The sequence below is a fragment of the Parasteatoda tepidariorum genome, chromosome 11 (assembly GCF_982258835.1).
Source record: "Parasteatoda tepidariorum strain Cologne lab strain chromosome 11, Ptep-v5.0, whole genome shotgun sequence".
Lineage (NCBI taxonomy): Eukaryota > Metazoa > Arthropoda > Arachnida > Araneae > Theridiidae > Parasteatoda > Parasteatoda tepidariorum.
In genome coordinates, this window is record NC_141765.1 from 42,065,056 (window position 1) to 42,090,014 (window position 24,959).

A 24,959-nucleotide genomic window follows, 5' to 3' on the forward strand; every position below is an offset into this window, starting at 1 on the left:
TATTATCTATAATACATCTATAAGATGCTACGTCTACAAATCTAAACATGTCTAAATCATAAAAAATATTATTAAAATTATTCATTTACAGAAAGCAAATTTAGTCTGAGAGTAATAGACGTATCGTATTTCTCAAAAGTTATTTTACAGATCATTATGATTATCATAGAGAATTTCTTTTATTTAAAAAGATGTCAAAGTAATTCCCCATTTCTGAATTTTGTATTTATTTAACTATCGTATTAATTTAATTAAAACAGTTTTCAGCATTGTTTTATTAAATTTATATGTCTTTCTTCTAATCAGACACTTCTTTTAACCAAGAGTATTTCTCTGTCCAAAAGGTATTCTACTTTTCAAATGTTTCTTGCATTAAAACTCTGCGCGAAAGTAAAATATGTCGTACCTGATCCAGTTACTTCGTCAGCTTGATTACTAACTGATGCATGGTATTCCAAAATTATGACTATTTATATTAATAACCTCCTATTCTGTATATAATTGCGTTGAATAGGAATGTGTGTTACCCAGTGCATCACCAATTATGAGGTTCAACTTTGTCTCAGCCATAATACGGTGCTATAGGGTGAACCATATTACTTAACTTTTTAATATGAATTACTTTATATTATGATTCAACATGAACAGAGGCATACAATTCAATTTAACGCTGAATATTTGAGCTGCAACAAATTTTGACCATATTATGACTCAAAATTGAACCAATTTTTTTTGTAAACAGAATTGAGACCTTTGTGAGGTTGAAAGTTTTCCTACACAAAAAAGTAAAATATAAAATTTTAGAATTTTTTAAATTTTTATCATAAAAACAGAACTTATATTTATTGTAGTCCTCATAAATTTATATGTAAGTGTATGAGATATGTAAATGCTTATTACAAATAAAATATCCTAAAATAATTTTTGCTTATAATTGGCATGGAGTATCCCTCACTGGACCTATTAATTTTCCCGTATCCTATTATTTTATTTAGTCCACTATTTATTTTTATTTTACCTTGATTGGCCTCAAAAAATGCTCTTTTGATCGAATTATAGTTTACAATGTTCTTCTCCGTAGCTTTGTAATTTGAAACCTTACTTATGAAACAGAAAGATTCTTGGGTCAAGTACTGGTACAAACTCTCTGTGATGGATAACTTTGCGAGGGAAACTAACTCACATCTACCTTAAATAGATACGAAAACCATGGAAATCTCTCATGATTATCTAAAAAGTAAAGAATTAATAATCTGCAATCTATAATCTACAAAAAAAAAGTATAAGTATTGTCAAAACTACCAGAATATGGTGAAATTTACCATGATGAACTCCAAAAAACTCTAGTAATTTTTGCCGCAACGCTTTGGTAATGATTTTAGGAAAATTAACAAAATATGGTTTTAAAACGTGTGATAAAATTTGGCAAATGTGATTTTTTACCAGAATTATGGTTTTTCTTTTACTAGACCTTGTTATTAACATACAGTACGGTAATTTCAACAGAATTTTTTTCTACGTGTTTAGAAAACATTTAGATATATCCGGAAATAACATTGAAATACTTAATTTGATATGACATAATATACCAAGGACAAAAAAAGAAAGACATTTATATTTACACAGTTAATCATTAATTTGTTTCTTGTATTACAATGGTAAAAGTCTTCAAAATTGACTCTGAAAATATTTACCAAAATTTGTTTGACCACCCTTGGATGAAAACTATCTGCAAAATATTTTCAATTTATTTTAAAATTAAATATACGATGCGTTGCAATATAATACAGCAAGGCAAATATTTACCATCTTTAAAATTAAACGATATCATTACTTTTATTTCAAAAATCTTGCGTCAACCAAATCCAGTAAGAAGTAATTCACTATTTAATGAACTTTAAATTTTGCTTTTTTTAAAGGTCACGCATTTGTTGCTAACAAAACCTCAGCTTTGGTTATTTATTTTGTCTGCGCTTGGTAGAGTAATAATTTAAATGAAAGCTTTATATATTTAGAATAAATATTTTAATTTTTAAAGATAGAAATTTGATACTAGCTCTTCTCCAAAGTCTCATCTTCATTTCAGGGAAAACAACTTGTATTAATCAGAAACTAAATATTTTTAAAAACTTTATTTTCCTTTATTTTGCCTGCCTTTCTTTTTAAGTATCGTATTGACTTTTATTTTCATGAAAAGCCACACGTTTGAATATTTCTAGATTAATTTCATAAAAGTTTTATCGTTCACTTTATGGTCTATATCGCTTTGTTATATTTTACAGGCTTATCTAAACCATTCAAAATATTCATAAAAGCGTAAAAGTGATTTTTCTGTTGATAAAAATGTTTATCGAAAGATTTCCTGAAACACGTTAACGCATTATTCAATTTTTCTCACTCATACATATTTATTTTATGTTACATGAATTACTACTCATTATTTTCGAACACATTAGATTTAAAAATGATTTTATTATCACAAAAACTCTGAATATTTAGCATAATACAAAGACGACGGGAAATCTAATTTATTTTCTCCTTTAATGCTTAAAACTTGCAAATTTATTTTATTTAAAAAATATTGCTTTTTTTATCTATTGGAGAGCTTATGTAAGATGAAATTACAACTATCGGAGTCATATTCTAGATTGCAGCCACTCCCTATATTTATTTGATGGTCAAAAATCAAACTCCGTCGGAGAAATATGTTTATTAAAAGAAAGTATAATTTCATATCTGTTTCTGTAACTGAATTAATAGTTACTAATTAGCATTATTGAAGTCACATTTTTGAACTATTAAAATTCGCAATTAGCTAGTGGAAATCTAATCATTAGAACAATAGTTGTTGAAGTTGCGAGCAAAACACAAAAAAACATTTTAAGATCACAAGTAAATATAAGTAATAAAATTTTGGAAATAGGGTTGATCTATGATTGATGGTGATAATTTTTTCTAATTGAATTACAATTTCTAACTGAATGCTTTTGCATATTTAAATTTTTACACATTTACTCAACATATTTTGGGCAAATAATAGTGGAATATTGTAAACAAAATATGAGAACAAAAATTTCTAGTTGCTATCTCTTCTTAATGACGAAGAGAGTTGGCCATCCAATAAAGAAAAAGTGACGTTTAAATCAGGAAAAAAAAATACAGAAAAGTGAAGTTCAAACCAGGAAAAAAAACAGAAAAGTGAAGTTTAAAGCAGGAAAAAAAAACAGAAAAGTGAAGTTTAAATCTGGAAATTTAAATCAGGAAACTTCATATAATTAACCTTATCACAAATTGTAAAGAAAGATTTTTATCATGAAAAATAAGTAAAAATAATCCAATAAACAAAATTTAATGTATAGTTTTAGGGAAAGAATATTATGACATTTTTGGCAAAGATTCTTAAAGTTTCTACAAGTTTTATAGAGCCGTTGCATTATCCAGTCATCTTTTTCAGTTGTGATATTATACTCTTTTTCTAGAGCCATTAGAGTGATCTTCCTCAAATTTTGAGTCAGTAGAAAAGAACAATTTCGAATTTACTTAATATTTTTCGTTGATGAAAGTGCTTTGTTTTTGTTTTTCTCGTGATTAGTTTAAACTTTTATACAGTTTTAGACTTAAGTATTATATTTTTCTGCTTCTGGTCGGAAAATGGTGCAATATCACGAGGTACTTTTGAGCGTTTAAGGACATAATCAATTTTTGACATGCTCTGTTGATGTTTAAAATGACTGATGTCGGAGTTAGTTTTCCTACTTGATTTTTTTTTTATTTAGTTGCCATCACTTCTCGATTTTATGCGGTCATCACATTTAAAGTTTTAAGTGAGATGGCTACCTAATTCAAAGCGTCTTTCCGCCATCACATGCCTCTGTTTTTAAATCAGTAACAAAGATTAGACTAGGGTATGTCTAGGTTAGATGGCCATAGAGTAGAGACGGCCTCCTTAAATATCTCCCATATTTATAAATAAATTTCAGCTGATGCTATTGCACAAGAAGAAGTTCAACTTATTTATGAATAGGGACAAACCATTATTTTTTGTGACAATGAAAAGTGAGAAAAATTTCATTTTATTCAAAAGTCACATATTTTTCTTTAGTTAAGTGTTTGTTGCTTTTCAATACATTGGTAATTTTTTCTTTCGTTTCTTTTTTGAAATGCTCATTAAACTTCATGAACATTTAAGGCACATATATAGTCCATCAGGTACATAAAATCAAAGAAAAAAAAGGCTCGAAAGTGGTTTCTACAATCGCATCTTGAAAAAGAGACTTGCAGTAATGTAAAAGGATATTTCTTCTAAACAGCTTTCGTGATGAAATTTCTTCCTTCCAAATGATGGAATACCAACAGGATCCGTAGTATTTGACTGCAATTTAAGTGCATAAGGAAAAATCCACAACTCCAGAAAATTCAATTTCTGACTTCAAAGCAACAGGTTCAATTTTGATTCGATTTAATTTGAACGCTATTTCTAATTAAACGTTTTTGAACTTATCTGCTTCTGGAATAATCTAAAACAAAAACATGCTCTAATACAAAAACAGCAGTAAGAAAACATCCTCGAAGTGAGATATGGCCATTTGTAAGTACATTTTCGAAAAACAGCCTTTTTATGTTTTATTTACAATATTTCCCTATTTTTTGAGTTCAAAATACACGAAAACATTTCTTGTATCGATATTCCCAGTATTTTTATTTTGATTAAAAAAATATGGCTCTCTCCAGGACTTACACTTTATATAAGCCTTAAAAGTTCATTTAATTGGTAAAAATATAACCAAGGTATTAAAAAACAGCAAAACACTAAACGCACGAAGAATATTTGTCCCCTAAGTAAAATAAAGATCAAAACTTTTCTAACATTTTACTGTAAAAAAAAGAAAAAGAAAAAAAAAGAAAGAAAAACGTTTCTTCCTAATTTATTTACAAGTTGAACTACTTCCTATAGTGTTGCATCTGTTATCATCTGCTAATATTGGGGATATTTAAGATGGCCATCTCTCCTACATGGCAATCTAACCAAGACTTATCCTATGTAATACCTAATTTAATTTAGTTCATATTTGCAAAAACATAATGAAATTACCTTAATAAATTTATATTAGTCAAAAGTTTTCATTTAATACTGTATTTCTTCGGATTAAACTAGCATTACTTTTAAGAACTAAAACTCTCATAATGAGTTTAAACTTAAAAGATTTAAGCAATATCATACTAAGTTTCCTCATTATAGCTGGTAGCCTCATAATCTGGTATTAAATACTTTTATTATTCAATGCTGAATATAATCCTCCTACACATCGCATTACGAAAATAAAGATTAATTTCAGATCGAATTAATAAGCAATGTAATTTGGAAATTGTTATTAAATTAAATCCTAATGCCGACGTAATTGGAAACTGTAAAGCAATATCCAACCCCGTAATACAATTTGAAAAGTGATATTGCATTTAAGATTATTGTTTCTTGGTTGTATTTGATGAACAATACTGGAAAATATCTAATTAAGATTCTGGGGTATTTTATTATATTCCTCTGATATTAAATACTAAAATTTTTGTTTAAAATACAATTTCCACCACGGTGTTACAAATAGAAAATACGCGAGATAAGGTCGATCATGAAAACTATACAATAAGTATTGAATTCGCAGGCTCAAACAAGGTGATCGTCATAATTTTTCTGCAAGAATTTTTTGCTGATTATTCTCATATTTTTGCCTTTATCTTTACTTTATCTTTTGTTAGCTATTTTCTTACATTCCTAATAATATAAATTTATATATTTCCATCACATACGTAGTTCACTTATGCATTTCTTTTTTTTCTTTTCATTTAAACAGTGAATATTACTATGAAAGATAATGAAAAAAATATATCTGCTGCATTACACATACAGAGTAATTCGTAATATCTGTAAAGTATTTGTTAGAACATTTCTAATAATCTCTCTTATTTCTTCGTATAAACTTCAGTAAGGTTTTGAAGAATATAGTATTAGAAGTAGTAGTACTTGATTTGCTTCGCATTAGAGCTGAATAGTAGGCGATGGCCATTGAGCGCATGTCCAAGACGTCGTGAATTCGATCCCCGCCAGCCGAAGACTTCCCTTGTAATGAATGATGACTGAGGCTCGTTAAATCTGTCGGGTCACAAAGTCCTCCATTTTCCCAAAGCAAATCATACCTCTAGGGGTACTGAATTGAAAAAGATAGTAATCTGGTTCAGGTCAAAATTACGATTTGCGGACGAATGAATGGAGTATGATTGGATACTCTCTGTGACGTGTGTGTGGCTGAAGTCGTATTCTTGGCCACAGATGGCGCCACTGAAAAAAACAAGAAACGCCATCTCTGCCTTAAAACTTCACTTGATTTCATAAAGGCTTGCTGGTATTGGCAAGTGTCATTAGTAACAACAACATGATGGAAAAATTGAAGATTTCAACCCCTTAACTTAACAATTGTTTTGCAAAAAAACTGCAGACCCAAGTAGTAGCAAACTACACATCAAAGTAATTTGAAGCTTTCCTAATGTGGCAATCACTTCAGTTTAGATAATATTAATTTGAAATGTATCAGACTTTTCTAGCAATAGGTTCTATGCAATAGGCCTACAAATGTTTTGTGGATAAAGAAAATTAAATTATCAATTTTTGTAAACTAAAAATGTATTTTATAGTATAAATTTTGCAACTTAAAACATTTTGGGAGCCCTGAAATGGTTATCTTTCCAGTTATTTTGGGCTCTTAAGTTAAGGAGTTAATTAACAATATAATCATTTTAACTCTCCTTGATCCTATACTATATGTAAAAAACAAATCTACATTAAAAATAACTTAAATATATTAAAACTATATTTAAGCAAAATATTTAAAAAAATATATTAAAATGTCTGAAATATGTAAATTAAAATTTTAGGTGTCTTTCTTTAACTCTCAAAACAAAAATACTACTATAATGTATCAGCTATTTTTTTTTATAATTATATCACAAAACTTCATATCAAACAAATTCAATATCCCTAAAAATTGTAGTTTTACTAACAAAAAACCACTATTTCAGCTGTAATTTTCATAAATATAATCATAGCATTGAAACAAATTAATTAAATTCATTGAAACAAATTAATTAAATTCATTGAAACAAATTAATAAAATTCATTGAAACAAATTAATAATATTCAAATTTTAAAACTCATTACCAGATTTATTCACAATTAGAATTCATATTTTAAGTCTTTTATGAATGAATTCATTATTCAGTAATATAAATTACCTAGAAAAGAATTACTAATTTAATTCCAAATGATATGTCCCAGACATATACATAACATTCGTCATATGTCCAAGTTCAAGTGTTATTATAATCAGTAATATCAGAAAACTTTAATCTATTCTCCATAATTCTCTAAACAACTAATCATTTATGTGTGACCATTCAAATATAGATTTGAATATCAAACCGTCTAGAGAAACCAGACGTGTTCTTGGGCGCTTTATTGAAATAGTATGCGTTGAAAACACATTATTGAATTTGTAATAAAAAGAACTTCTCATTAATGCTAACTTTTAATTAAAAACTATTGAAAAGCATTTTAATCTTAAGGTAAGAGAAATGATTAAATTCTTAATTTGTTTTCTATGTTATTATTAATATACATGTCATGATTATATACTTTCTATGTTTTATATCTTCGTTCTTTCATAATTTTTTTCCATGTTATAGGCTTACGCTTGAAATTTCTATAAATTTTATATTATAGAATTCATTTGAGAAAATTTCTGTTGTTTGAAGAAAAAATAAAAAGATGTTCAGTGAATAACAGATAACAATCATAAATATTCAAAAACTAAATATTTGTTAGTTTAAGACGCTTTTCGTGATGCTGAAAGTCCCGCAGAGGACTGATCGTTAAGACGTGGTTCCCAGAACCGAATTCAAGTATCACTGGTTACGGTCAGTGTGTGGGTGGGTAATCACTTTGATAAGCCTGCAACGGGACTGAGGGTCTGCGGTATCGGTCCTCGTTAAACTGTTCTGCCACAAAGTGCTCGACTTCGCATGCATATCATCAGGCTACCGAAACAGAGGAGCCATCCCCTTTTCAGAGGATCAAAATTGAGATGACATGTTTTCGGATCATCCTCATTAATGTTTCCCAAACAGTCGCGAATAGCCCATTGCTCAGCAATAATGCGACATAAACCACCAACAACAACTTGATGGTGAAAATTGAAGATTGCTTTATAGCATAGATAATCCCGTTATTCGCTCAAAAGATTACTGACTTTAATAAGAATTATATATATATATATATATATATATATATATATATATATATATATATATATATATATATATATATATATATATATATATATATATATATATATATATATATATATATATATATATATACACAGTTAAGTACATTTATTTTTATTTCACAATGAAGAGCTTTAGTTTCTAAGCATATTTCAAGCATAAAAAGCTACAATCTTTAAAATGCTGTATTTGAATCATGTACTAAAATACTCAACGTTTAAATTTCATATTATTTAAAACTTTACAACATTCATAAACTGTGAATTTTAAAGCAAACTACAAATTAACTTTATTATTATATCATAAATAATAAATCTAAGATTATTATGAATTAGCCTGATATTAAGCCATTTCGATTAAGCATTTCATAAAAACTCTTGTAATTCAACATCTAAAAACCTTAAAAACAGTACCTTAAAACATAAAGAAGTTAAATTAATTAAGAGACTAAAATATGTATCCATTTTATTAAAATTCCTTAACAGTATTGTTCTTAATAAATTCATAAATTGTGAAATTTAAAACAAACATTAATAAATAATAAATTTGAAATATTTTTAAGCAGATATTGATTGAAATGTTTTGATTAAAATTTCTTAAAAATTCTAGTATTTACATCTTTGTAAAATATATAGTAAAAAAAGTGATTGCATTTCATATCCATTTAATTCAAATGTCTTACGAAATTGCATTAAATAAATCCATAAATTGTGAAATTTACGACAAATAAGCATCAATAAAAGATGAATTTAAAATATTTTTAAGCAGATATTGTTTAAAATAATTTTATTTGAATATCTTAAAAATTTTCGTATTTGCAGCTTCATAAAAATAAAGTAACTAAAGAGGTTGCAATGCATATACATTTATTTCAGATGTCTTAATGAACTGTATTAAAAAAAATTCTTAAATTGTGAAGTTTAAAGCAAATAAATTTAAAATATTTTTAATTAGGCATTAATTAAAATATTTTGATTAGAATTTCTCAAAAACTTTCGTATTTGCGACGAAAAATTAAAGTAAAGAGGTTGCAATGCACATACATTTAATTCAGATGCCTTAATACAGAATTATAATAAATAGACTTGTCTTTTTTCTACACGTGATTCTGATTTACAGTCCTGGTTTGATGTTGAAATCACTTGTGAATGGGATCGTTATTTTGCCATTGCGTGACAGCTGAACAAAAATATCACCAAATAGATTAACCAATCGATAATTTGTGCGTGTTTCTAGGCAAAAATAAAAATAATCTTGAATTAGAATTCGTAAGAAGAGAATGCTAATAGGAAGAAAGAAATTAATGTTTACAAAGTTTTCATATCCTAAACTATAATGACCCATTTTTTTTCTACTTCTTAACATCAACTAATTAAATAAGAAATTACTGTTGTACCTTCTATTTATTTACTTACAGTAATTTCTGCTTAGATTAATACTGAAAATGCTTCGAAAACTATACAATCGTAAGCTATGTATATGTATGGAAAAAATAATGATTATTTCACTGAAAACATCTATAAAGCATTCCATGAATCATACATGTTATTATTAATCATTTATATTCAAAAGTTTATATTTTAGTTAAACTAATTCATCCCTTAAAAACACTTGCTTATTTAAACCTGCAAAATTGATAAAAAAATAATATCAAACATTTAAAGAATAATTTAATTACAGAAATTGTTTCAATATGCTTTACTTATTAATTTAAACTTAATTTAAATATATCACTGAGTTGTTGATTCAATTAATAAAAAAAGCGTCGTTTTAAGTAGTATCTTTCAAAACTTTTACTCCGTTACTAATATTACAGTATAAAAAAAAAACGTTAATTTATTTTTCAAAAGCATGCATATTGACTCTTAAAAATTTGAAATAAATTTTATTTATATAAAAAATAGCATTTATAATTTAATATTGAAAATACAAAAATTTGGTAATAAATTGTTTCTTCCAAGGCCTATATTACGAAAAAATACTTAAGGTAAAATGACAAGTTCTTGTAATGTATAATTTCATCCAATTGCATGAAATAAGTAAAATTGCTCAAATATTAACGTGTATAAAAACTAAAAATATAAAGAAACCAGAATGAAACTTAAGCATGAATTCTTCTTTAGTTATATTAATTATAAATAGTGCTCATTCATCTCCAGTCTCTCTCAAGCTCAGCGTGTTCCATTTATAACAATTTAAAATTATTGTAACTAATATAGTAATAATAAGTACAAATTAGTTCGATCCGTTTTCTTTGAGGACAAAAACGCATTTATTTTTGAACAAAATGAATAAGCAGATTAACCAAAGTATTTTCCATCGCCGGCTACTACTTTTTCCCACCTCTCAGGCAATTTTCGAATTCCATCTCGAAAAAATGTCTTGTCGTTTGAGGCGATCCAAGTTAGGGGTCAACTTTCGATTTCTGCGAAAGAAGTGAACCGGTGACTTGCCAAATCATGCTGCATCCGTCAAAACAACCACTAATCAGAAGGAGCAATGTCCAGTGAATACGGCGGGTGAGGCAAAATATCCCATTTGAGAGTTTCCGAACAATTTTTTTTACGTTTTTTGAGACCTGAGACTGACCGTTATCATGCAGAAGAATAACTTTTTCATGTCTTTGCTCGTATTCCGGCAGATTTTCTTGTAATGCATGGCTCAAACGAATCAATTGTAGCCTATACCGATCACCCGTAATGGAAGTGCCAGTTGTAGCAGCTCATAGTACATAACACCATTCACAATCTTTCACCATTCACCATTCTTGAAACGTCAAAACCATTCCCTACATGATTTATCAGTTGGAGCATTGTCACCATAAACTTCTACAATCATTCGATGCGCTTCAGCTGCACTTTTCTTGCAATTAAAGCAAAAACATAAAAACCTCCCGCAAATGGTGCTACAAAATTTGTCATATTCAATATAGTAAAAAAAAAATGGTTTTTGTATGAAACTCAAAGTGATATAAACTGAATATTATTGACAGATGTCTAAACTCAGAAACTGTCACTATGAAACATTCATAACAGCCAGAGCCATCTTTTGAAAACGGACATATATATATATATATATATATATATATATATATATATATATATATATATATATATATATATATATATATATATATATATATATATATATTGCAGTAAGAAAAATTAATTTTTGCTGTAGTTGACATTGCCATAAAAATTTAAGAACAGATTAATATTTTTTTTCCATTTCCGTATTTAACCGTTATATTTTAAAAACTGTACAAAAAAGTTTCTCCTATAAAGGCTGCTTATTTGGTAAAATCACTAAAACTTCTTTACTTTATTGTCATATTTATTAATTTTTAATAGTTTTTTCTAATCTATTACGGTTCCATTCACGGTTTAAAAAAAAATAGAAATATATCCAAAAAAACTTTGTTTAATAACTTGGTTTTGTTTAATAACTTGAATGTCGTAAACTTTTTGTAACATACTTAATTCCCATAAAAACAATGATTAATTGAGGTTTGCATGGTAAAGAGGGAAGTCTCAAAGCTAATGTGTCAGGGTACATTTCATAAAGCTTGTTTTTAAAAGAAATGTGACATACATAAAGGGAAAAAAATGATCGATGGTGACAATGAAGCATTTAATTATGATTCTCTAATATTTGAACCCATTTATGAAAAAAATAATTAAAAGTACTGAATAATCGTAAATGCTTGATTAAAGAAATAAAAAATACAATCTATAAACTTGTTTCTTAACTAGAATGTTTTTTGTTGCATTTTTCTTAAAAATTTTTCAAGAGCATTTTATGATATTGATATTTCGTTGCATACTTTCATGTAATGTCAAAAGAAATAATCAAGAAATATAATCTAAAAATAAATATATTAGCTTTCAAATAATTAGTTTAAATTTTGTAAGAATGAAAAAATAATATTATTCGGTATATGAAAAAATAAAAATAATGTTCGTACTTTGGAGGGCTATCATAGTTTAGTTTTAGTTAAATGTTTAGTTTTGTTAATTTTCTTTAAAATAGAGGTATACTGTATCTAAGTATACGAGATGCGATTTTTTTACCCTCACCTTTCAAGTCATTTTGAAGCTCTAAATACCGCTTCTGCATGATAGTTTTTTCTTTAATTTTTAACTTTGAAAAATGTATCTCAAAAATTAAAAAAGATTATTGTATGAAACTTTAAATATGTTTATTTAGACATTTTTCTTCAATTTTATTTTGATTAAAATAAAGAATTTTCAATATAAATATTTAAGAAGAAAAGCATTTAGTTTTAAATTTAGAAATATCAAAAAATATTTGAATGTTATTAACGAAACTAAGCCGAAAACTTTTTAAAGTATTGCATTTTTTTGGTAAAAAAATCAAACGAAATTATAAAATATTTATAATATTTTAGATAAAATAATACTCTACGATGATTTTTAAAGCTTTTTAATTTGAAAAAATATTTTAAAAAATCTAATTTCGGAAATTTATTATTAAAAAATTATTTAAAAAAATATATACTAATCAAATAATATCGTCAACCTAAAAAATTTAAAATGATATGTTCATTAAATAATTCCTAGAATCTGAAGGGGTAAGGCTTGTTGAAAACTTCATTCGTTTCAAAAATATATCAATAGGAAATATTAGTCGTTATGTTTCAAGCGCTTTAAAACAGGCGCCCATTTTCAAGACTTATCAGACGTGAATGATAAAAAACAAAAGAAAACAGAAGAAGAAGCAGAAGGAGAATGAAACATTTGTTTCACGTCTGGCAAGTCTTGAAAATAGGCGCCTGTTTTTTACAGCTTGAAACATGTCGACTGTTATTTTCTATTTATATATTTCTGATGCGAATGAAGTTCGTAATCACGTAATACATTCATTATTTTAAAATTTGTGAAAGTGTGTAAATGGAACCCCAAATTATGTCAGTTTGGAATTTTATGTATTTAGCTCTTTTGTGCCTAGTGTTCTTCAAAAACTATGGTTCCTTTTACAAAAGGAACAGGGCAATAGTTTAAGTGCTTCATCATTAGGATAACAAATAGTTGCGTTTTATCAAAATAGTTCTGTCTACCACAATATATTAATAGTATAAATGTTTATAGTTAGATCTGAAGTCAAAAATTAGTGCTTTTTTAAAACTGAATTCGTGGATAACAGAAAAAGGCACCCACTTGGTATAAACAAATATATAGTATCCCTTTTTTGATATGTTTTTTTTCCATATCTATACCATTTTTTGCTTTCAGGCGTTAACGGGTCTCAGAAACATTTTCTTGGCACTTTTTCGATTTGTGTTTAATACAATTTATTTGATATCAAGGAAATAACAATACTAAAAAAAATATTTCTGAAACAGCTAACGAAAACATTTATTATTGAGAAAAAAATATGTCTTCTCTGGTTTGCGAACTTTCTGAACTATACAATTTTTAAGAAACAACCTAAAACACTCATAGCACATTTTAATTTAATCGAAAAATACCAAAAATGCTAAAATTATGAAAAAAATTAATCGTAATTTCTGACACTTATTTTTAAAACGTGTTTGTTTTGAGTAAATATTAATTCTTTTTCATGACATATTGTTTTGTTAAATATAGTTTCTAATCAATAAATATCCAATACTTGTGAGTTCGTTTAGAGAAAATACAACTGAGAAAGTTTTGTGTTTTGGCTCGAAGAAAAACTAACATTTGCATTTATTCATCCAAATCAGATAACTAGTTCTTCATCAATAGTAAGATATTATCTTATTATTTAAGATAGAAATTAAATCCAAATTCCAATATAATATACATGTTTTTTTGTTTTAACATATTTTTAGCAAAATTTCGATACCAAAGAAATTTTATTAAAAATAGATTATATTACAAAAAACGATTTATTACATTTAAACATTTTTTCTCAAAGCTAAATATTTTCGTTCTTTCTCTTTGCAATTATAATAAAACTATTTTCACTATATGAAACTCATCATCATCATAGTTAACCAGACAGTCCAATGCTTTCCTATATGAAATTAAAAAATAAATAAAAATGAAGTTTTCAGAGAATACTACATTTAAACTTTTAATTGAAAAACCTACAGCTACTGATGATGGGCGTGTCCAGAGATAATTGATTTGATATAATTAAACAACGTTTACATATGGATAAAGATTTAATATCATTCAAAATGCTATAGAAATATTACATTTTCAATAAATAAAATCAGTTGATTTAAATAATTCTATAATGAACTATATTTATGTACTGATTAATAATTCTTTTTCTTCAAATAAGTAAATTTTTTTAAAGTATGATTGAAAACATGTGACAACCGTTCTTAATACACATGTTATAATAACTTAAATAAGATTTTAAACTTCATAGTAAGTTTAAAACCTTTTATTAGATTGAAGACTCTGCCAATTTTTTAATTCAAAATTTTGATAAGAGTTTTTTTTTATTGTTTTGAGAATATTTCCCAGTACATATTTCAGTTCCATTTTATTTTTTGGTTTTAAATTTTCATTCTACGAAACAATTATATAATTTTAAAACATCAGCTCAAATTTTCTGGAACAGAAAAAAATATTCACGAATTTGTTATCAACGTCAGAAAGTAGAGCATATCTTTCATTTTTATAACGTTTCGAAAATAATAATGAAATCAAACATTAATTTTACTAACTAATACTATTTACAATTTACTGAAAAATTACAATACAGAAATGATGTATGACGCAATAAAAATAAGAAAAAAATTTCTTCTGAAGTTTTTAAACCAGTTATTATAATTCTGCATTACACTGCAAATAATTCTGCGAATTGTAGAAGCAATATGTACAGAAAACTATACTCTCTTTTACTAATTTATTTTGATCTACTGTACAATGAGAGAATATTCAAGAAAAGAAATCTTAAATTGTAAAAACAGTGCATAATTATAAGCGTAATAATAACATATTCAATGTAAAAATATAATAATATGCCATAGATAATTTTTTTAAACTACTCGCGTAAATTAAAGTGATGTACAGAAATAGAAGTCGATAAACACGATTATCGGAAGTGCCTTTGGGATACATAGCACAGTCTGAAAAGTTTCTGAAAGCATTGGTTTTTGATAAACACTGCTCTCCCATAGAAACGACGTTTCAGTCGCAGAAACTTAAATAAATTGCTTAAAAGCATTTTAGAAAAGTAAAAATAAATTAAAACTGACTATAAAGGGGCTTGCAATATTGAGAAAATGCCTAATACTTCCAAAGCTTGCCCTACTTATATTTATTTTTTAATATTTATAAAGAAAAATAGAAAAAATTATTGATACATATATTACGCCAATAATCATAAAAACCATCAACTTTTATTATTACTAACTCTCTTAAAAATTTCGAAAATGAGCAGCTAATTATCAGTACTATATTAAATTAATAACTTTAGAGTATACAATAATAAGTTATTGAAAAATTAATAAATGACTTTTAGATTAATATTGTAAAGCATTTTGCTTAAACAACATTTTCAGGTCTTTATTATGTATTCAAAGTTTAAAGCAGCGTAATTTCCAATAGTCCTTTTCCGTAAGTTCTAGGTAACTTAATAAAAATAAAATTAAGATTGTAATTTTTTTCTTTATTACATTCAACAAAACAATTCCGATGTAAGATTTTTCAGGAAGTAAATTGAAACATTTTTGTAAAATAAATAACTTTATGCAGAACCAACAAATTTTTCTAAAAGAAATTATATCCATTAACTACTTATATAGGGAATAACTTATGTCATAATTACTATGTAATTGTGGATTTTATAAGAAAGCATTTGTTATATTCTCATGAGAATGCTTAACAATTGAACATTTTAAATATTTTAATAGTACAATAGATATGAATAAAATTATTTTGTTTATTAATAAAATATTCTTAATTTATTGTTTATTACATGTTTTTTTGGTGAAAAATGCATCGATTTATTAAGATTATTCTTGATCAAAACAAATTTAATATGAACTATTGTGCTAAAATAATTTTTAACTAAGAATGCAGTTTGTTTAATCAAAAAATTCATTGCCTTATTAGGATTTATTCGAGCTATTGTTGTAAAATAATTTGTTGCACAAAAAGTATCTAGTTGAACAAAATACATTTTTCTTTACCAAAAAATCAACACCTCAATCAAAATAAGTCTAAGCTATATCAGAATTTGTACACATTATTGCTTTAAAGCAATTTGTTACACAAAAAATCTCTCTCAAAGAAGGATATTTTTGGTTAGTTTTTTATTTACTGAAATTGTTTAACTAAATATCTTTAATTATTTTGTAAACTTTTACGATAAATTTCATGCTATTACTTTATTATGTAATAAAGGTGCAACACTTTTAGCTTTAAGCCTTGGATAATATTCAGAATGAAAATATTAATTGAGCAGGATAATGCAATAGATAAATAAAGATTAATAGTAAATACAGTTAAATAATAGATAAATCGTTTTCAAACAAAAACTACCATCAGTTTTATTAATTTTATGCTGCTGACAATCAAAGATATTTGAACCTTCCCTGAATATTAAAGATCATATCATGTGTTTTATGAGAATGCATGAAACAGTTAGACGAAAATTATCTTTCTGTGATATTTAGAGAAATAGTGTAAGCAATGAAGAATATTACTATGTATTATTATTCCTTCTAAAAATTAAGGAAATCAAATGAACAGTAAATACGATTTTTTTAATAAAGTTTCAAAAATAACATTTCTTTCTTATACTTCAGAATTTTCGGTACAACCTATGTCATCAGATTCAATACATACTCACGATTACTTATTTACGTTTAAAAATAAAAGTTTGGCAATGGATGATAGTCTTTGACGCAGCATGAAACGAATGTTTTTCAATATCTTATGAATGCTTACTGGGTTGTAGATTAGGGAAAATGTGTACAATAATAAAATTCAAATTGTTTTTGTGATCGCGATTCTAAACTTGGTATTTTTATGTTTATTTTTTTAATAATTTAAAGCAATGTTTCAAAATAGGGAGTCACTTTGATAAAACTAACGGTAATAAGATTTAAAATACTGACTGCTAAATTTTACAATATTCTCAAGACTTGTTATTATGTACTAAAACAAACAACAAGGTGAATAAAGCACAAATGAAAGCAGGTTTTAGTCCATTTATGTACTTTCATTTGTGCTTTATTCACGTTTTTAGTCTACATAGCACAAAGCATACCTTATCCTTTGTCGGATCATTCTTATATCTTTAAATGTTAACTTATTGTAAGTTTCGCTTCATCAGAATAAACAATATTTAAAAGAGTGCTTAAATAAACATTATTCAATAACATTCCAGTTTCTCCATTGTTAATCCGAAAACAAACTTTTATTTAGACACTAATTTTTGCAGATTTTAATTTTGTAGAGCTTCTTCTAGGGGGATTTGAATAAACATTCGAAGTAATTATGAAAACTCTTTTTTTTGTAAGTTTAGTTCATTCCGCGCGTTATGAAACAACAAAAAGACCGGAGCGAATCCTATTTTTCCCGGGAAAACAATGTGACGTCAGCTCCAACATTGACGTCGCCACGGATTATTTCTAGTGAGTCTGCGCTAAAACCTGAGTCTTTCTGCTGGCTGGTTGAAATAGAAAGCGTGCTATACAGCCATGCATGTGGTATATAAACCGTCCCCCGTTTTCCAATCATTCTGTTTTATCTGAGATTTCATAAGATAGTCCAAAACCATCCAGATTTGAAAAATGATGATTGCTTCTGGCAGAAGCGGTGCTAATAGTCGCGTTTTAGTTCTTTTATACTTGACATGCTTCTTACTGTCCTTGGCTCCTTCTGTAGTTGGGCCACCGGAAAGTAAGTTCACTGCTTTTATTTATTTTGCAATCGAATATCAAAACACAAAAACATATAGAAGATTTTCGGATTTTTTTCTTTTTTAAATTTTAAAACAACTTCCTTTTTAGCAGAATTCAACTTTTTATATTTATTATTTATTTTGTTTGACTTAAGTAAATAAATCAAACGTTAAAACATTGTACTGTTTCTTTAGATGTAAACTAAATAATTATTGCATTAAAAAAAGTTTTTATCACTTTTTGTTAAAAGTTAAAACTTTTTTCATCTGCAGTTCTGAGTTTTTTAATTCTAATATTTTGGCATATAGTTAGCAAACAAAAATTTACTTATGTATTTCTTTATATTTGAATTTTATCTTATTATTCTTCTTTAACTATGTTTATACGATAATTATTTACTCTATTTTATTTTACTTTATCTGCCACGCATGATTAATAATTACATATTTTATTTCACTTCTTCAACAACTACAACACATGAACGTGTATTTTGTAAGGTTTATTTCACAATGATTTATCAATAACTGTAGTTATAATTCCAATACCCATAACTATAATTGCAATAATAATTATTTCAATAATAATTAATATCATAATAGTTTGAAGAGAGAAGCAACCATTGGCTACTGAAAAAAAAGCTTAACACTTAGTTTTGAAATAAGAATTCGTGAAACTTAATTGGAAAAAAAAAAATTTTAATGCTAAAACTGTATTAAAACACTTCGCTATATAAGAATTGGATTTTTGATTATCGCCATTTCTACAGACGGTATCATTTATTAAAACTCAATTACATCAAAACTCATTTATATCATAACAGAATCATATTATAAAAGTTGCTAAAAATTTCTAATTATCCATACTGGGAAATAGATGTGAGTTAAAAGTTTATTACATTTAAATCATTTAACTTAGTTTTTTAAAAATTACTCTCACATTTTATCAGTTTACTACAAAAATATAGTAAGACAAATCATAATTTCAATACTTTTCATTCAATAGAAAAAATTTCGAAGTGATATGTAGCTACATTTGCTTAATTTTAGCATCTTAGATAAATTGGATGCCCAAATAAAATTATAAAATAATGTTACATAAATGTTGAAGAAATAAATATAGATTAGATTTTTGCATCCGTTCATTCACCAAAGAAACTAATAAGCAATAGCCTCCTTCGAGTGGAATAATATGATGCTGAAGAGTAACTTTCTCTACAGTGCCTACTTTTTGTACCCATATTTTTGGAAACTGGAGATGCCCTACTTTTGTATACAGCTCTAAGCCAATACACCACGTAAATGCTATAATGAAACAAATATTTTGATTTAATTATTTTAAAGTTATGTGCACACTGTAAAAAAATCTGCATCAAATTACGGTAAAAGTACCTGCACTCAAGGTGCTGGTACTTTTTAAAATTCACTTTTATCGGAACATGTTACGGTATATTAGATTTTTGTTCCATAGTTTTTATGCAGTAATATTTACCGCAAAATCCCTGAATCACTTTAATTATATAAGTATTACTGTAAAAATTATGGTACTGTATTTTACGGTAAAATTTATTTCACGGATGATGCACCGAAACGTCGGTACTTTACACCGTAATTTGATTCGGAATTCTTTGTTCTGCAATTTTTACAGTGATATTTACCATAAAATCACAGAATCACTTGAATAAAATTATACTGTAAAATCTATGGTGTAATATTTTAGGGTAAAAATGGATTTACGTCAAAATAGATTTTACGGATGTTGCACCCAAAGTGTCGGTACTTTCTACCGTAAGTTGATCCGGAATTTTTTACAGTGTAGAATGTTTCTTAAGAAAATAAATTTGTAAATGTTAGAGAGAAACTTATCTTTTTTGGCAAAGTTATCCGGAGTGGAAACGAGGTGAAATGATTTAGGGAGCAAAAATATCTTTCGTTTCTTTGCTTGAAAATGGATATGTAGGGCTTCTTTTTGATCAATATAAGTCCATTTTTGATTTTATACTCTTTAATTATTGTTAACATGCATAAAAATTTCAATTAAAGTTTCTTCTCATTTCGTAAACTTGCTTACAAAATTTTTGATAGAGATTTGGAGCAGAGCAAAACGTATCATTTCTGCATGCCTATATAAATCTGCTTGAATTTTTTTTTAAAATCTGGTCATTCATTCGAGATAATCCTGTATAAGGTAAGTCAAAGTTAGATGGCCGTCTCCGATATTTTTTAATATATTGCGTCAGAAGCAATTTTGCAGGGAGCAGATTTACTTGTTATCAATTTTTATAAAACATTGATTCTCGTGACAGCAAAAAGAACGTAAAATTTTAATATTTATTTTATTTAGAGGTCAAGTATTCTGTTCTTTTAAAAAGCACAGATTATAATTTTTTTTTCTTCTAGCTGAACTTTTAAAACACATAAATAGTCCAATCTTCGTTCCTGAGTAAAAATTAGAGGAATATACTACGGTGGAGTGATGCTCTAATTTTGCTATTTCAGCACCAACTTGAGAAAAGATGGCCACTTTTCATTAATATGTATTGACAAATCAAAGTTCATAGTTTCCTTAAAAATTAAAAGTAAAATCAAGAAAATATTATGTATTTAATAAATGAGTCTTCACCAACACGCTTAAAACCTCCAAATTGTAGTTACGAAATCTTGGGGTCTATTAATGGTTTTTGTTTGATTTGGATTCTTTTCGTGATTTTAAGATTAAAGCTAATAAAAAGATATCCTTAGCCTTTTATTACAACATTGAAACCAATTTTTAAACTTTTGAGGACAGTACAGACCTCGTATATTCCATTCCCATTCCACTACGTATCTAACATATTGTCCGATAGAACCCTACATATTATCCGATTCTACACACTCAAAATTTTATGAATATCAATGTGTGAGCTGTGGAGAATCAACTTACGCATGTCATCCAGTCATCAATACAATACGATTGATGACTGGATGTGATGTGTGAGGTGCATACAATTGCTACATGAAACATGTATAAACTTTGAAAACTTTTACCAAAAATGTAGTGAAGTTTTTCGAAAGTGATGGATAAAAGTAGAAGTTATAAACTGTACATTAGAGTTTTTATTAGAATGTTTTTACATTCCCATTCTACATAACTAACATATTGTTCGATAGAACCCTACATATTATCCGATTCTACACACTCAAACTTTTATGAATATCAATGTGTGAGCTGTGGAGAAGCAACTTACGCATGTCATCCAGTCATCAATACAATACGATTAATGACTGGATGTGATGTGTGAGGTGCATACAATTGCTACATGAAACATGTATAAACTTTGAAAACTTTTGCCAAAAATGTAGTGAAGTTTTTCGAAGGTGATGGATAAAAATAGAAGTTATAAACTGTACACTAGAGTTTTTATTAGAATGTTTTTACTTATTTTCCAAGTTAAAATGCATTCCTTACATCTTATTGTAAGTTATTTGATCTTACCTCGACATCAAGGTGAGATGGCCTTTTATTAGTTTAATTTAAAAAAATTTTATGAAACATTAAAATGAAAATAGGAGATTTTGACATTTTAAGTAGTATAAAATAAATATTTGCACTTCTTAAAATGTTTGAATAATTAAAAACGTAACAAATATTCATGTTGTATTTTTACATCAATTTAGAGCATGTGATGAATTGCATGCTTTAAGAAAATGGTTGTTTACGATTCAATTTAAGATTAGATTGTGATTCTGTTTTAGAATCTTGAATTTATAAAACAAAATAATGTAAATACATGACAACTACGCTAAACACATTAGTTGCCACTGTTAAATTTTAAACTCATTATTTAATATAAAATTAACAAGATTCAAAATGCGTAATTCTGTTTCATATTGCATAGTAAAAAGTAAACTGATGTTAAAATGAAACACAAATTCAAAAATTCACTATTATCTTCTAATATTTTAGCTTGAACCAAAATATGAATATGCTGCAACACATGTTTTGGTTTTGTCGTCTTATGATTAAAAAATTTTGAATGTTTTGAAAATAAAACTTTTGAAAATAAAACAAACTAAAATTGCATAGTGTTAATAATCAACTTCAACAAATGGAGCTAATGTCAGACATTATTATTTTTAAATTAATTCTAAGTACTCAAAATTGAGAAGACTCAAATACATCTTTCTTTAGCTGCAAAAATTATCATTTTTTTTAAAATTAATTTCGAAAAAATGCTTCATGAGTATACCAAAGCAATCAAGAAAATTCGCAATGGCGAATACATATCCGAATGTATAAAATTCAAATTTATGATTAAAGTAATGAAAGCGTAAAAATACTTCAATTTACGTCATATAACAATAAAAAGTGCATATTAAAGTGTATAAAATTTTATAATTAGTTTTACAAACTTTTCACCTTATTTATTTTTATTATTCTTTAATCAGTTTAAATACGTAAAAACTTCCGATTCGTAAGTCAAAAAGTAATATAACAATGTATATTAAAATATAAAAACTAACATAATTAGTTTTATGAATTTTTCAAGTTGTTTCTCTTTATTAATTTTTTTGGATAGTTGATGATATCTCGTTTTTATGTCTGTGAACAACACAAAATATATTTAAGAAAAAAAACTTCATGTCCTCAAAACTTCACTGAATGACATTTTTTATTTAAGTTTACGTGACTTTTAAAATGAAACTCTGTGCATAATAATCCAAAGAAACATAAAAAGAACGTTGATTTCTGCGAAATTTTATCTAAACAAAAGGCAAAATTTTAAAGATAACATTTCTTTGTACTCAAGAAAAGACACGAACTCTTTTTTTTTATAAAAGATGCTTGAAATTCATCTTAAATCTATCTTTCGGTGGGAGGTATGGAGATTTAAAATTTCGGGAAATGAAATAAATATTTCTAGAGAGAATTGTTGTTTTAACAAATTTAATTCAAATATAGGAAACGCAGACAGTTTACCTTCTTGAAATGAATTTTGTATATTTTAAAACGAATAACTCTTTATCGTTTGAAGTCTTTATTTTAATTTATATATATTAGGATACTTAAATATATTTTGAGATAAAGAACTAGGTAAAATAATTTTTGTAAAATATATATATATATATATATATATATATATATATATATATATATATATATATATATATATATATATATATATATATATATATATATATATATATATATATATATATATATATATATATATATATATATATATATATATATATATATATATATATATATATATTTGAGTTTTGGAGAATGTATAAAAATGTCTTTTGTACTTGATGAAACTATTTGGCTTTATCCCAAGAGTTTGTTCGATCTCTCTCCAAGTTCTCAGTTTTAAATTAAAATTTATAGCTGCTTGTTATGTCCTTGCGATGTTTAAAAGATTGATGACTGCGATATTCTTGAACTACATAACAATATGATACAAAAAGAAACTGATGGTTTGTTGACTAATCTTACATTGAATTTCTAGTATAAGCGAAATTTCAGTGATTAGGTACCTTATGATAAAACAAATGAAGCTTATAAAGCTGCTTGGATCTGTTGTATACTACTTTTAATTCATAAGTGAAATTCTTTTTTTCCCCTATAATTTCCAATAAACTCCTAATTTATGCACTCAAAATTTAATTAGAAACATTTCTATATTTATTCAAAATGTCTGAAAATACAGAATACATAGAAATTAACAAAGATTCAATTCCTCGATCTCGAGGATCCTGATGTAAAATATAATCAAGGAATTCATAAAAACAAGACTGCAAAAACTACACGCATATTACTTTTTTTGAAACTTCATTATTTGCGTAGTGAACTTTCATAGCTATGTTGTAAACTATATTTATGCTTTCTACATCATTTTTTAGTTTCTTTTTACATGATTATAAATTCATTTAATTTTTATGCGATGTAAAAAGGTCTATATATTCAATTTTTAAATAGTTTGCTAATTTCAACATTTTACTCTCTTTAGTCAAAAAGATTAACAAAAATACAATATAAAAATTTTTAAAATTTGCATTTTTGTTTTCATAGAATTATAAATTAATCTTTTTTAATCTAAATTTTAATAAAACTTCATCTGAATTTAAATTAAGCAAATTTCAAATACATGCTCAAAATATATTCAACCATTTTACTTCCAACTCAACTTTATTCAACTATTTTACTATTTATATATTGAATGTCAATAAATAATATTAATACATTTTTTATTTATTTTCTACTTACTTCAATTTTATCTCATTTAAATATATATTTAGTTTACTTATACAACATTTTGCATCGGCAAATGTTTTATGTATTTCAAGTAAAGTTTTAACTTGTGAAATATCTTTTAATTGCATGGACTAATTATATGATGCTTACCGAAAATAACAATGAACGATAACAAAAAAAACTCTTTTTGGGTAGACTCATTAAACATTTTGATGATGGGACGAAAATTCCTCAACATTATTACTTTCAAATCACTCTAATGACCATAAATTGGTTAGCTGGGACTAGGAAGATTATTTTGTGCTCATAGATATTGAAAAAATAATGAAATAGGAAATATTGTAAAAGAAAAATAGAACAATAATATGTTAGTTTTAACGAACAAGTGAATTATTTTAGAAGAAATCATGATCTTGCCATGCATTTTTTACAATAAAAGAATTATACTCATTTCATACTTTTAGAATACATTTAGTTTCTACTAAAATAGTTATAATATCGCACAGCTTTTGTGACTTTTAAT

The 24,959-nt window shown here is 26.3% G+C and overlaps 1 protein-coding gene across 2 annotated transcripts in view; it reads left to right on the top strand.

The window, feature by feature from the left end:
- The window catches only part of LOC107448578 (uncharacterized), a 99,398-nt gene that overhangs the window by 26,591 nt on the left and 47,848 nt on the right, over nucleotides 1–24,959 (top strand). Inside the window, exon 1 of one of the 2 annotated variants that reach the window (XM_016063835.3) lies at nucleotides 17,887–18,200. The exons of the other annotated variant lie outside the window; for it this stretch is intronic. Within the exon in view, the coding sequence (XP_015919321.1) occupies nucleotides 18,092–18,200 (109 nt within the window). The 5' untranslated portion in view covers nucleotides 17,887–18,091. Of the gene's footprint in view, nucleotides 1–17,886; nucleotides 18,201–24,959 lie in introns of those variants that run through there. 2 annotated transcript variants of the gene reach the window in all.